Genomic DNA, 12,737 nt, shown 5'->3' on the forward strand with positions numbered 1-12,737 from the left:
TTTTTTTTAATAAAGATTTTATTTATTTATTTGGCTGAGAGGCTAGCAGAGAGAGAAGGGAAGCAGGCTCCCTGCTGAGGAGAGGGCCCGATGCAGGGCTTGATCCCAGGACTGTGGGATCATGACCTGAGCTGAAGGCAGAGGCTTTAACCCACTGAGCCACCCAGGCGCCCTAGAAAAGTATCACTTCTAAGTCACCTCTTTTTCTGGCCATTGCTCTACTTAGGACAATATGTCTGCTCAGTTCTGAGTCTGCTCTCTTCACATTACCATCTGTTCATACCTTCTGCATGTGTTCTTGTTTATTAGTTTTGTAAGTTGTCATTCAGTTTTTGATCTTCCCTGATCTGGAATTAGTTTCTAGAATAATTAATTGGTTTGTTTTTGAATTTGTATGATTTCTATGTCGCTGTCTGAATAAGTCTTTCATGATAGTGTTTTCTTCCTCAGATTCTTTTTTTTTTTTTTTTTTTAAAGATTTTATTTATTTATTTGAGGGAGAATAAGTGAGAGAGAGCATGAGAGAGGAGAAGGTCAGAGGGAGAAGCAGACTCCCCAAGGAGCTGGGAGCCGGATGCGGGACTCGATCCTGGAAGTCTGGGATCATGACCTGAGCCGAAGGCAGTTGCTCAACCAACTGAGCCACCCAGGCGCCCTCTTCCTCAGATTCTTTTTCCCTAAATCATTGTTCACACTGATTTTTTTTTTTTAAGTTTATTCATGAACATGGGCAATTTATGTCATCATGAGCACCTCTGATTTGTTAGAACAGTTTTTGAGGGGGCACCTGGGTGGCTCAGTTAATTAAGCTCCTGCCTTCGGCTCAAGTCATGGACCTGGGGTCCTGGGATTAAGTGCCACATGGAGCTCCTTGCCCAGTGGGGAACCTGCTTTTCCCTCTCTCTCTGCTGATCCCCGTGTTCTCTCTCTCAAATAAATAAATAAATAAATAAAATCTTTATTAAAAAAAAACAGTAGTTCCTAAGGATACTTTTGATCAGAGGAAAGAAAAAGGGGGAAATAGAGGAAAAGGAGTTGGAGAAGAGACACAGGGTGGACATATAGGAGGCCTGAAGATGCTGCGCACTGGTGAGGATTCTTGCAGGAATCACTGGTGATTCCTTAAACCCACTCATCAGTAGCAACCATGTTGAAAGTTCTCTGTCTTTGCTTTAGTGTTTTGTAAACTGACCCTTTATTATCTCCTATATCCATTCCCTCAGATATGTTCTTCACTGTCAAGATTTTGCTATCTGTTGTGTCTCTTCTAATATCTCCCATTCTTATCTCTTCTAGCATATTGATTGATTCTTGTATTAAGCACAGTATTGGTAAAGTATATTCTTTCCTTTTTCATCAACTTTTTTTGTTCCTGGTTCAGATCATTAAGGCTAATATTTTTTCTTTTACTCCTTTTATAAGCATATATCATTCTCTTTGTCTCAGATTCAGAGTTGCCAAATCCTGTAGCTTATTGTCAAACTGGACTCAGAGAGTTATACTGCTGTAAGGGATCTTGACATAATTTGGCTCATTTTCTATCTCTCTACTTCTCAATCACATTTGATTGGGAGAATGGCTAAAACAGCAGAACAGTGCTTTTCAAACTTGCATATGCGTTTGAATTCCCTGATGATTTTCTTAACATTTTGATTCATAAACTGGGTTAGTAGATCTCAGATGGGACCCAAGATTCTTTCTTGCATTCTTTTTTTTTTTTTTAAGATTATTTGAAAGAGAGAAATAGAGGAAGCAGAGAGAGGGGGAGGGACAAGCAGACTCCCCGCTGAGCATGGGCCTGATGCTGGGTTTGAGCTCATGATCCTGAGATCATGACCTAAGCTGAAATTGAGAGTTGGGATGTTTAACCAACTGAACCACCTAGGCACCTCAAGATTCTATATTTCTAAATAGTCTCTCCTAGGTGATGCTGATAATAGATGATCTGTGAAGTGTAGTTGGTGTATCAAAACTTGGAGCCTGTCTAAAATAGCTCATGCTGGAAGTACTTCTGCCAATTCCAGTGCCTGCTGTAACATTGGCTTCACCATGAATTCTTATTTCAAGCATATGTGCCAAACACAATGTTATATACTACATATAGTAAAGATGACAAGATGTAGTTTTCATTATAGCCCAATTAAACACTAATTTCTGATGCTGTACTATTCTGATTCTCCCTATTTTTTTTTTTTTTGTTTGATTTCCTTCTGTGTCTTTACTAATTACTTTTCCTCATTTAATCTATAAATTTTGGTGATTCTTTCCATATTCCCCAAGTTTAATAGTTTACTCTTTGCTCTTCCTTTATAGTCATACCTTAATAAAATTATTCTTTTGCTTTAGATATCATCTCCATCTGAATTATTTCCCCAAATTTACCTTCTTAGTGAAAGACTGGGCTTGTATTTCCTGTGTTTTCAGATTTCAACCTGTATTATGTTCTCCTTTCATCTTTTAAAAAAGTTCTATATAGTTTCATATTTAATTATGTGATTATATATAATACCTGCTCAGTCTTACATACTGTTATGTAGTTTATTTAGTCCATGAGTATTTCCTATTTGTTATGAGTGCAATTCCTTCTTTGGACTAGCAATCTTTGTCTCAGTTACTTAATAAAATGGTTTCTTGATTTATTTGATGATCAAGAAAATTTTCCATTCTGTCTACTCACACCTAATATTTTAAACTTGTTTCTTTTTTTTAAAAAGATTTTATTTATGTCTTTGTCAGAGAGAGTGAGCACAGGCAGACAGAGTGGCAGGCAGAGGCAGAGGCAGAGGGAGAAGCAGACTTCCTGCTGAGCAAGGAGCCCGATGTGGGACTTGATCCCAAGACACTGGGATCATGACCTGAGCCGAAGGCAGCCGCCCAACCAACTGTGCCACCCAGGCATCCCTAAACCTATTTCTGAGAAAAAGAAATTTTCCATTTTGGTGATTGTGCCCTTCTTAACTGTAATATTTGTATTGAAATATTGTGTATTTCTCTGATTTTTCTGGTTGTCAGCCACAAAAAACAAAACTACAATTGATTTCACCCTTCTGTTAGATTCTTTTCTTACCTATTTGTCCTGGTAGTGAAATGTGGTTACTACTGACACCAAACATTTTCATCAGCTATGTATTACTTGCCATATTTATTGTTTATTTTCATTCTCTTTTCTCTTTTTAAATTCTGTTTACAAAAATAATGTTTTTCCTACATATAAGAATATCTTTATTGAAACCTCACTTTAAAATCTCCTCCTTCAAAAATTAGATTGACAAAATAATGACTTAATTCAAAACAGAAAAGAAGTAGTTACTTTTCTTTTTAACTTGGGACATTGGTAAGTAGTTTGAAGAAGCCATATATTTTTCCTTTTCAGAGTGTACCATTTTTTTGGCTCAGAAGTGTATAGTATCAAGCAATGTGAAAAGTTTGTATTTAACTGACAGAAACAGATCTTATTGAGAAGATTTGGCTTTAAAAAAAAAAAGGATGAAAGAAGCCCACAGAATAAATTTAAGACATAATTGATAGTTTTTTTTTAACGTATTGTGATTTTCTGAAAACTCTTTGGTTTCATAGATTGTAAATTGTTTTTTATGGTTTTTTTTAAATTAGGAAGCAAGAAAAACAGCACCAATGTTCCTTATACAGAGAATCAGAAAAAAGATAAGGAATATAAAAAGAAACTTTTTCCCAGTGGGTCCAAAAAGAATAAACTTGTACCTGACGAAGTGACTTCAACTATTACAAGAAGTCGAAGAATTTCTAGGCGTCCATCTAATTGGTGGGTGGTAAAGTCTGATCAGAGTAAGTATTTTATTTAAATGATGTTCATTGAGAGCTCTAAAAAGTCATTCTGTAAGAGGCTTTATGTTTGATTTATGCTCCCATTTTCCACAGAAAATCTAATGAGGATGAAGTTAAATTGGGTTGTTAATAGAAATATCAGATCAGTTAAGTGTCAAGATATTAGCTCTACTCTACACTATAGTCTAGATATAGGGCATATAACTGGGAAAACAAATCCCCTGCTCTCATGGGACTTACATTTGAGTGGAGGAAGACGAGCAATATAAGTGCATAAGTCATGCAGTGATAGGCATTAAGGAAAAATAAAGCAGATAAAAGATAGAGATGAGAAGTAGACGGCAGAAGTAGGCATGGATAAGAAGATAGAACAGTGTTTTTATAAAAGGTAGTGATAAGAGTCCATTTTGATTTTTCATAGCATATATCTCAGAAAAATGAAGATGGGAACCGTACAGATAACATGGTGTGTAACATTTCAGACCAAGAGAATGTTATTTGAATATATTTGTAAAGATGCTAATGGAGCATACTTGGCTGTTTGAGGAATTCAGGAAGGCCAGTCTGGCTAAAGATGAGTAAGCCAGGAGAGATCAAGTCAGAGAGGGAGGCTGTGATAGACAGTTTAGATGCAGTGTATTGGAAGACTACTGAAATATTTTAAGTAAGATTTTAATCAAGTCAAAGTGACTTGATTGAGTCCTCTTTTAAAAGAATTATTCTTTTTTTTTTTAATATTAAGACATTTTTAAAAAAGATTTTGTTTATTCATTGAGAGAGAGTGAGAGAGACTGCTAGTGGGGTGGGGGTCAGAGGGAGAAGCAGACTCCCCATTGAGCAGGGAGCTTGACACAGGGGCTAGATCCTGAGGCTCCGGGATCATAACCTGAGCCAAAGGCAGATGCTCAACCAATTGATCCACCCAGGCACACTAAAATAATTATTTTTACTGCTAGATAGAGAGGAAACTAGGGCATGGACACTAGTTAAGAGATTGTTGGAGGGAAGAGAAGAAAAGTGGTTGGATTTGGTATTAACAGATTGGAGTTAGAGAGAACCAGGAGTCTAGGATGACTCAGATTTTTTTTTTTTTCCTGAACAAATAGAATAAGGGAGCTCTACTATTTACTGAGATGAGGGAAAAGTATGAAAGAAGCAGATTTGGGAAGGATGTCAAGATTTCAGGTTGTAAGAAATTAATTAGATATCAAAGTAGGTACATTGAGAAAGTAGCCTGGTAAATGAGTTTAAAGTTAGGGGGAAAGATTTGGGAGGACATATAAATAGGGACTTAACAGTATATGGATGATATTTAAGGACTACCTGAAATCAGGACTACCTAAAATCACCTAGTGATAGACTAAACCTAGAGAAGAAAGAAAGCTCAGGTCTGAGAACTGGGAGACTCCAGTTCTAGGAGTCAAGATGGGAAGGAAGATCCACCAAAAGAAACTAAACAGGAACATTTAGTAAGGTTAAAGAAAATGAAGTGAACTTAGGGTTAGGAAAGCAAAGTAATGAAAGCATTTTAAGGATTGAGTGATGAGCTCATTTAAAATACTGCTGATGGCTTGAGGTAGATGAGAGTTAAGGACTGATAATATAATTTTGGCTACATGGAGGTTGTAGGTCACTTTGATAGAAATGGTTTCTGTGGAATGATCAGATCAAAAGCCTGATTCAAGTGGTTTCAAGAGTAGGAGGTGAGGAAGGAAAGATAATAAGATAAGGGAGGTTAAAGATGGGTCGAGGGTAGGGGGATGTGTGTGTGTGTGTGTGTGTGTGTGTGTGAGATCTACAAGATGTTATATTGGTTTATCTGCTCATTTAAAATAGCTTCATAGAACGTGGAGAGAGAACCCTCTTGTACTATTGTGGGAATGCAAACTGGTGCAGCCAGTATGGAAAACAGTATGGAGGTTCCTCAAAAAGTTAAAAATACTGTGATCCAGCAATTCTACTACTAGGTATTTACCCAGTATAGAAATACTAATTCAGAGGGATACATGCACCCTGATGTTTATAGCAGCATTATCTACAGTAGCCAAGTTATGGCAACAGCCCAAGTCTCCATCAGTGGATGAATGGATAAAGAATATGTGGTATATGTATATACAACAGACTATTACTCAGCCATAAAAAAAAATGAAATCTTGTCATCTGCAATGACATGGATGGATCTAGAGTGCATTATGTTAGGTGAAATATGTCAGTCGGAAAGACAAATGCCATATGATTTCACTCATACACGGAATTTAAACAAAACAAATGAGCAAAGGGGAAAAACAGAGATAGGCAAACCAAGAAACAGACTCTTAATTATAGAGAACAAACTTACAAGAAGGAAGGTTGGTAGAGAGACAGGTTAAATATGTGATGGGGATTAAGGAGTGCGCCTGTCGTGATGAGCACTGGGTGATGTATGGAAGTGTTGAATCACTATATTGTACACTTGAACTAATATATTGTATATTAACTAACTGGATTTTTAAAAATTTTTTATTTTTTTAAAGATTCCATTTATTTATTTGAGAGTGAGAGAGAGCGCAAGCAGGGGGTAGGGGAAGAGGGAGAAGCAGGCTCCCTGCTGGGCAGGAAGCCCCATCTGGGGCTCTGTCCCAGGACTCTGGGATCATGACCTGCAGTGAAGGCAGGTGCTTAACTGACTGAGCCACCCAGGTGCCCCCTACTAAATAAAAACTTAAAAAAGGCTCTCGAGTGAAAAAAACAAAAACCCCTACCTCCTAGAAAGTTAGAGCATAAATATAGGATGGCAGTCCTTGAAGGAGGACTCCTTACCCTTGAAGGGAGTAAGGAGGGGGCTGTTTTGCAGTACACAGATGGAAGTAGGTTGGTTGAATTGATGGTGAGAAGATGAATATGTACTCTGAGTTTTTTGTTTTCTCAGTGAAGTAGTAAGCAGGACCATCAAGTGAAAGTGATGTGAGATCAGTGATAATAGAAGTCTGAAGTTTCTTTACAGCAAGAGGATAGATACAAAGCAAAATCAGAGAAAAAGTACATGGGCAAAGTCTGAAGGAGTCCTCTCTCAAAGGATTCATACCAGAGGCACTTAGTTCTTTTGGCAACAAATACTTAGGATAGATGTATGAAATGTTATCTATTAGGGAAGCTCATTAGAGATTTAGTACCCAAGATTTTTACTGAGGTGGTTACTTAGGCACCTTCTACCTAGCAAGTACTAAAATTCCAGACTCCCTGAAGGAAAGAAAGTATTTGACATAAATCATATTTCTTTCAAAGCAGTTTAGGCACACTAACCCACATTTATCAGTTAGGAAATGATGGGAACCCTCCGAAATTAAAGTTCCCAAATGCTAGCCAAGAACTAACTTTGCAAGCAGGTCTTTCTAAGGATAACATTCTTAGGTCTGCTATGCCAACTTTTTTCTGTACAGTATGAAACATTCATTGTTTTGGAACATTTTTGATCTTTTAAAGGTGGTTAATCATGAAAAGATGGTAGATGATAAGATAACATTTACATATACAGATACTATTGACTTTGAGGTATTTAGGTCAACAAGTGAGAGTAGAACAAACATGGCACTACATATGAGGCCTTGTGAATTTTTGAATCATTGGGATCCTTGATTGATAGTAGAAAGAAATATTATGTTGCAGCCTTCCTTGAATTTGGGACTTAGATCTGAGTTTAAATTATGATTTCTCAACTTTGGGCAAGATATTTTGTTCAGTTTCTTATTCTGTAACGTGATTACAAATCCTTCTACTTCATTATAAGGACTTAGGCATGTAGTTACTATATAAAATATTATCTACTACTGTTACTGCTCTGAGGAACTCACCTTTTTGCTCCAGGTGCCTGAAACTGTACTATAGCAGATGAGTGTGTAAATATACAGGTAAATAAAAATCTTAAAAAGCCTGGATACTTTTTCTAGAACTCTGAGACTTACCAAAAAACTTCTGTAGCAGTTTTAAAACCGATGTTGAGTTTCTAATCAAGTAGGGAGTCACAAAAATGGAAGAATGCTATAGATCTCAAAGTTAAAACAATCCTTCATCTGCTAGAAAAAGAAAGTCTGAGGCTCAAAAAAACAGCATCACTTGCAACCTAAGGTGATAGACTTTTGTGCTAGAGCTGGAAAACAGTAGAACCCAGGTTTCCTGACTGTTGATGCATTTTTAATTTCCCTAATAAGCAACCATGCTGCCTAAAGTAGATGTTTAGCCTAAACTGCTTTTTCATGTATATTGAGAAACATTTATGGAGTGCCCACTGTGAGGCAGAAATGGTGTTAGGGCCAGTACTAGAGTGAGGCAAGTGAGTAATATAGAATGAGAAATTTGAGGAGGCATTTAGTCTCAGGGTTGTGTGAGTCCAGGTTCAGTCCCTGTATGACTCTCTGAAAGTGAGCACCTTTTCAAATTACCTACCCTAGTTAAATTTTTTTTTTTTTAAGATTTAATTAATTAATTTGACACAGAGAGACACAGCGAGAGAGGGAACACAAACAAGGGGACTAGGAGAGGGAAAGCAGGGAGCTCGATGCGGGGCTCGATCCCAGGTCCCTGGGATTGGGACCTGAGCCAAAGGTAGATGCTTAATGACTGAGCCACCCAGGTGCCCCCATTTGTTGTTGTTTTTTTTTTTTTTTAAAGATTTTATTTATTTGACAGACGGAGATCACAAGTAGGCAGAGAGGCAGGCATAGAGAGTGGGGGGGAGCAGGCTCCCTGCTGAGCAGAGAGCCTGATGTGGGGCTTGATCCCAGAACTCTGGGATCATGACCTGAGCTGAAGGCAGAGGCTTTAACCCACTGAGCCACCCAGGCACCTCATGTTTTGTTTTGTTTTTAATGGTGAAAACTTTTAAGGTATAGTCTTTGGTATTCATTTTGTAATATCTGCATATATAAAATTATTACATTATGTACCTTCAACTTACACATTGTTATATTTCAATTATATCTCAGTGGACTGGAAAAAATTGCTTCACCATGGTCCTGGCCCTGGTGTTAGCTATTGAGAATATGAAGATAGGTAAAAGCAATATTGGTCTCAAGGAATTGTCAGTCTGCTGGAAGAGAAAGATAAGTAAACAGTTAGATGGGTGATAAATATTTTTAAAGGGTTGAGAGAGAGCTACTTAATTTAGGTATGGGAATTAGGGAAAGATTCCTGAAGGATGAGTTAGGAATCAACTGAGTGACTGGGTGGGGTGAGGAGGAAGGATGGAATGTTTCTAGAAGAGTAGCATGTACAGAGATCTGGAGCTGAGAGTTTAACCTTTTAAAAATTGTTTTGTCAGGGGCGCCTGGGTGGCTCAGTGGGTTAAAGCCTGCCTTCCGCTCAGGTCATGATCCCAGGGTCCTGGGATCAAGGCAGGGTCCTGGGATCAAGACACAAATAGTACTCTCTGCTCAGCGGGGAGCCCGCTTCATTATCACCACCCCCCACTGCCTGCCTCTCTGCCTGCTTGTGATCTTTGTCTGTCAAATAAATAAACTCTTTAAAAAAAAAGTTTTGTCAGAGTTATTTGGAGGTCTTGTTAAAACACAGATTACTGGGCTCTTCTCAGACCTGATTTACTCTGCCTAAAGCAAAGCCAGAGAATTTGCATTTGAAACAAATTCTCAAGTGATGCTGATCCTTCTGGTCTAAGGACCAATTTTTTAAGAACCAGTTCTTTAGAGACAAGCAGGTAGTTCAGTATTGCTGGGTTTTGGTTTATTTGGAGGAGAATGTTGAAAATTTGAATTAATGAAGTGTAGAAGTAAATTATTGAAAATAGTTATAATCACTAAAAGATTTTAGCAAGGTTGTCATTATTCAACTTGTGTTTTCCTAAGATGATTCTTGAAGCAGTGTGAAGAATGGATTGAAGAACAGCAAAGCTAGAGAAAGGGAGACTAAGAGGAGCTTTAATAACCCAGTTAAATGCTGAAGGTCAGTGATAGGCCGGAGAACTTGAAAGAAGTGGATTTGAGAGGTATTAAGAATGTAGAAATGACAGGATTAGGGGATTTGGTTGTGGATAGGGACAGGAGTCTTGGATGACTCAGATTTCTGATATAGGTATTTGGGTAAATTGTTATACTTTTCATTAAGATAGGAACTAAAACCAAAAGGTCAGGTTTGCGGAAGAGTGGTAGGTGAATATTATGATACTAGCATCTACATAGTAATTAAAGTTCAGAGCAGCAGGGTCCCTCAAAGTAGGGATCCAGAGTGAGAAGCTGGAGCTGGAAGCTTGGGAAATAATAGGATCTTAAGGATGGCCGAAGGAGTAGTGGGGAGAGACACAAAGGGTGGTTTTGGAAGCTTGTGATAAATTTAAAGGGGTTGAAAAGCTGCATTTTATGAATTTAATTTGAAAACAAACATAGCCTTTGAAACTGGCGTGTGTGTTTATGTGTAAATAAATAATGTTGTCAGTGAGCCGGATAATCTGGGTAAACATTATGCTAACTTTAGGTTATCATTGAATCCTTCAGGTCTTCTTTATAGCAATTCTCCAAGAAGAAATGAATTGTCAGTGTGTCACAACAGTAGACGAAAACCTACTGAAAAGTCAAATCAATCAACTAAAAACATTGAGGAAAAAACTATTCCATTTAAAGGGCAGAAGAGTACTACTTCGGGCAGCTCAAGAGCACAGGAGTTTTTAAACGCTAAAGATTCTGGAAGAATTATTGACCATGATGAAATTTCCAGTTGTTCCCAGAATGAGTCATTGGAAAATGATAAGGAAGACCTGGCTGAGAAGAAAAATCTTCTTAGGTATACAATATAGTTAGGTATACAACATAGTTATTTTTGGTGTTCAGCATTTAATAGTTGGTCAGTGTCAATTAATCATTTATGTGGAAACAGTATTAGCATAAAGGGCTCTGCAGTCTGCAAAGGTGGTTGTAAATCCAGACGCAACTGTTAGTTGGAGGATGCCCCAGGGCAAGGTAGTAATCTGAATTTGTTTCCTCATATTAAAATGGGAATAATATAAGGAATGTGGGTGTGAGTGACATATATATATATGTATTTTATTAACATATTATTTGCCTGAGGGGTATAGGTCTCTGAATCATCAGGCTTACGCATTTCACAGCAGTGAGTGATGTATTTAATAAATATTATTATCATCACTTAAGAGTTGCTTTTTTTAAAAAAGTGGTAAAAACATAAAATTTACCATTTTAGTCATTTTATTTATTTTTTAAAAGATTTTATTTATTTATTTGACAGAGATCACAAGTAGGCAGAGAGGCAGGCAGAGAGAGAGGAGGAAGCAGGCTCCCTGCTGAGCAGAGAGCTCGATGTGGGACTCAATCCCAGGACCCTGAGATCATGACCTGAGCGGAAGGCAGCGGCTTAACCCACTGAGCCACCCAGGCGCCCTATGTTTTAATTTCAGTATAATTAGCCATCTTAGTCATTTTTAAGAAAAAAAGATTGTATTTATTTATTTGAGAGAGAAGAGACAGCGCATGAGCAGGAGAGAGGAGCAGAGGGAGAGAGAGAAGGAGGAGCAGGCTCCCTGTTGATCAGGAAGCCCAAGGCAGACCTCAGTCGCTGGACCCTGGGATCATGACCTGAGCCAAAAGCAGAAGCTTAACCAACTGAGCTTGTCAGGCACCTCTTAGTCATTTTTAATATATAGTTTGATTAGCTTCCTTTTAAGTGAGGTTAATGTGATTTCAGTAATTAGGAATACATCTAATACTTCTCTTATCCCGGTGCGCCTGGGTGGCTCAGTGGGTTAAAGCCTCTGCCTTTGGCTCAGGTCATGATCCCAGGGTCCTGGGATCAAGCCTCATGTCAGGCTCTCTGCTCGGCGGGGAGTTTGCTTCCTCCTTTCTCTGCCTGCCTCTCTGCCTATTTGTCACCTCTGTCTGTCAAATCAATTAAATAAAATCTTAAAAAAAAAAAAACAAAAAACTTCTCTTCTCCCTAAGGTGGTAATAGTTAACATACTTTGAGTGCTTATTATGTGCTAAGTATGCTCCAGTATTACTGGGAGCTTTCAATGAATTTTCATCAATCCTAACAACCTAGTGAGTTAAATGTTGTTCTTGCATATTTTTGCTTATTGATGTAGTATTTATTCTTTGATTTACTCAACAAATAATACATGTATGTGAGAAACTGCAAGGAGTTAGGGATGTATGGAAATAAATTATAGTGCCCTAAAATGTAGTAGTGTATGTCATTGTAGTACAGAAAAAAAATCCCATACACATTCTCTTTAACTCTTTCACAGCATTTCCATGCTACTTTCCAGGTTTATAAAATATTTCAGGTTTACAAAAAAAAAAAAAAGGAACACCTGATTCCCCCCATGATCTCACTTAAGAAATAAAATATTTTTTTTTTTTTTTTAAGATTTTATTTATTTATTTGACAGAGAGAGATCACAAGCAGGCAGAGAGGCAGGCAGAGAGAGAGGAGGAAGCAGGCTCCCTGCTGAGCAGAGAGCCCGACGCGGGCCTCGATCCCAGGACCCTGAGATCATGACCTGAGCCGAAGGCAGCGGCTTAACCCACTGAGCCACCCAGGCGCCCCAAGAAATAAAATATTATAGTGACTATTAAAATCCCATTTGTATGTTTGCTGAGCCCATTCTTTCCCTTGTTAGCGGTAGCCTATATACTGAATTTGGTAGTCACCATTCTCATGGATATTTTTATACTTTTCCTGTGTGTGCATGTATATATGAACAGCATGTGGTATGGTTTTAAAAGTTTATAAAAATGGTTTTTATTGGTATACACATCCTTCTGTGACTTGCTTTTCCCCCCACAGTTCATTTTTGAGATTATTCTTGTTGATAAGTGATTTATTTTTATTCCTTTATAAAGAGTGGAGGTTGGTAAATTTTTCTTAAAGGGTCAGATAGTAAATATTTTAGGCTTTGCTGGCCAAAAGGCAAAATAGAAACAGATATGTCT

The 12,737-nt window shown here is 37.8% G+C and overlaps 1 protein-coding gene across 2 annotated transcripts in view; it reads left to right on the plus strand.

The window, feature by feature from the left end:
* Nucleotides 1-12,737, plus strand: part of CENPC (centromere protein C) — a 104,996-nt gene that overhangs the window by 54,008 nt on the left and 38,251 nt on the right. For both annotated transcript variants that reach the window (XM_059160201.1, XM_059160195.1), the window contains exons 9-10: nucleotides 3,613-3,804; nucleotides 10,287-10,572. In XM_059160201.1, the coding sequence (XP_059016184.1) occupies nucleotides 3,613-3,804; nucleotides 10,287-10,572 (478 nt within the window). The remainder of the gene's footprint in view (nucleotides 1-3,612; nucleotides 3,805-10,286; nucleotides 10,573-12,737) is intronic.

The sequence above is a fragment of the Mustela lutreola genome, chromosome 1 (genome assembly GCF_030435805.1).
Source record: "Mustela lutreola isolate mMusLut2 chromosome 1, mMusLut2.pri, whole genome shotgun sequence".
Classification (NCBI taxonomy): domain Eukaryota; kingdom Metazoa; phylum Chordata; class Mammalia; order Carnivora; family Mustelidae; genus Mustela; species Mustela lutreola.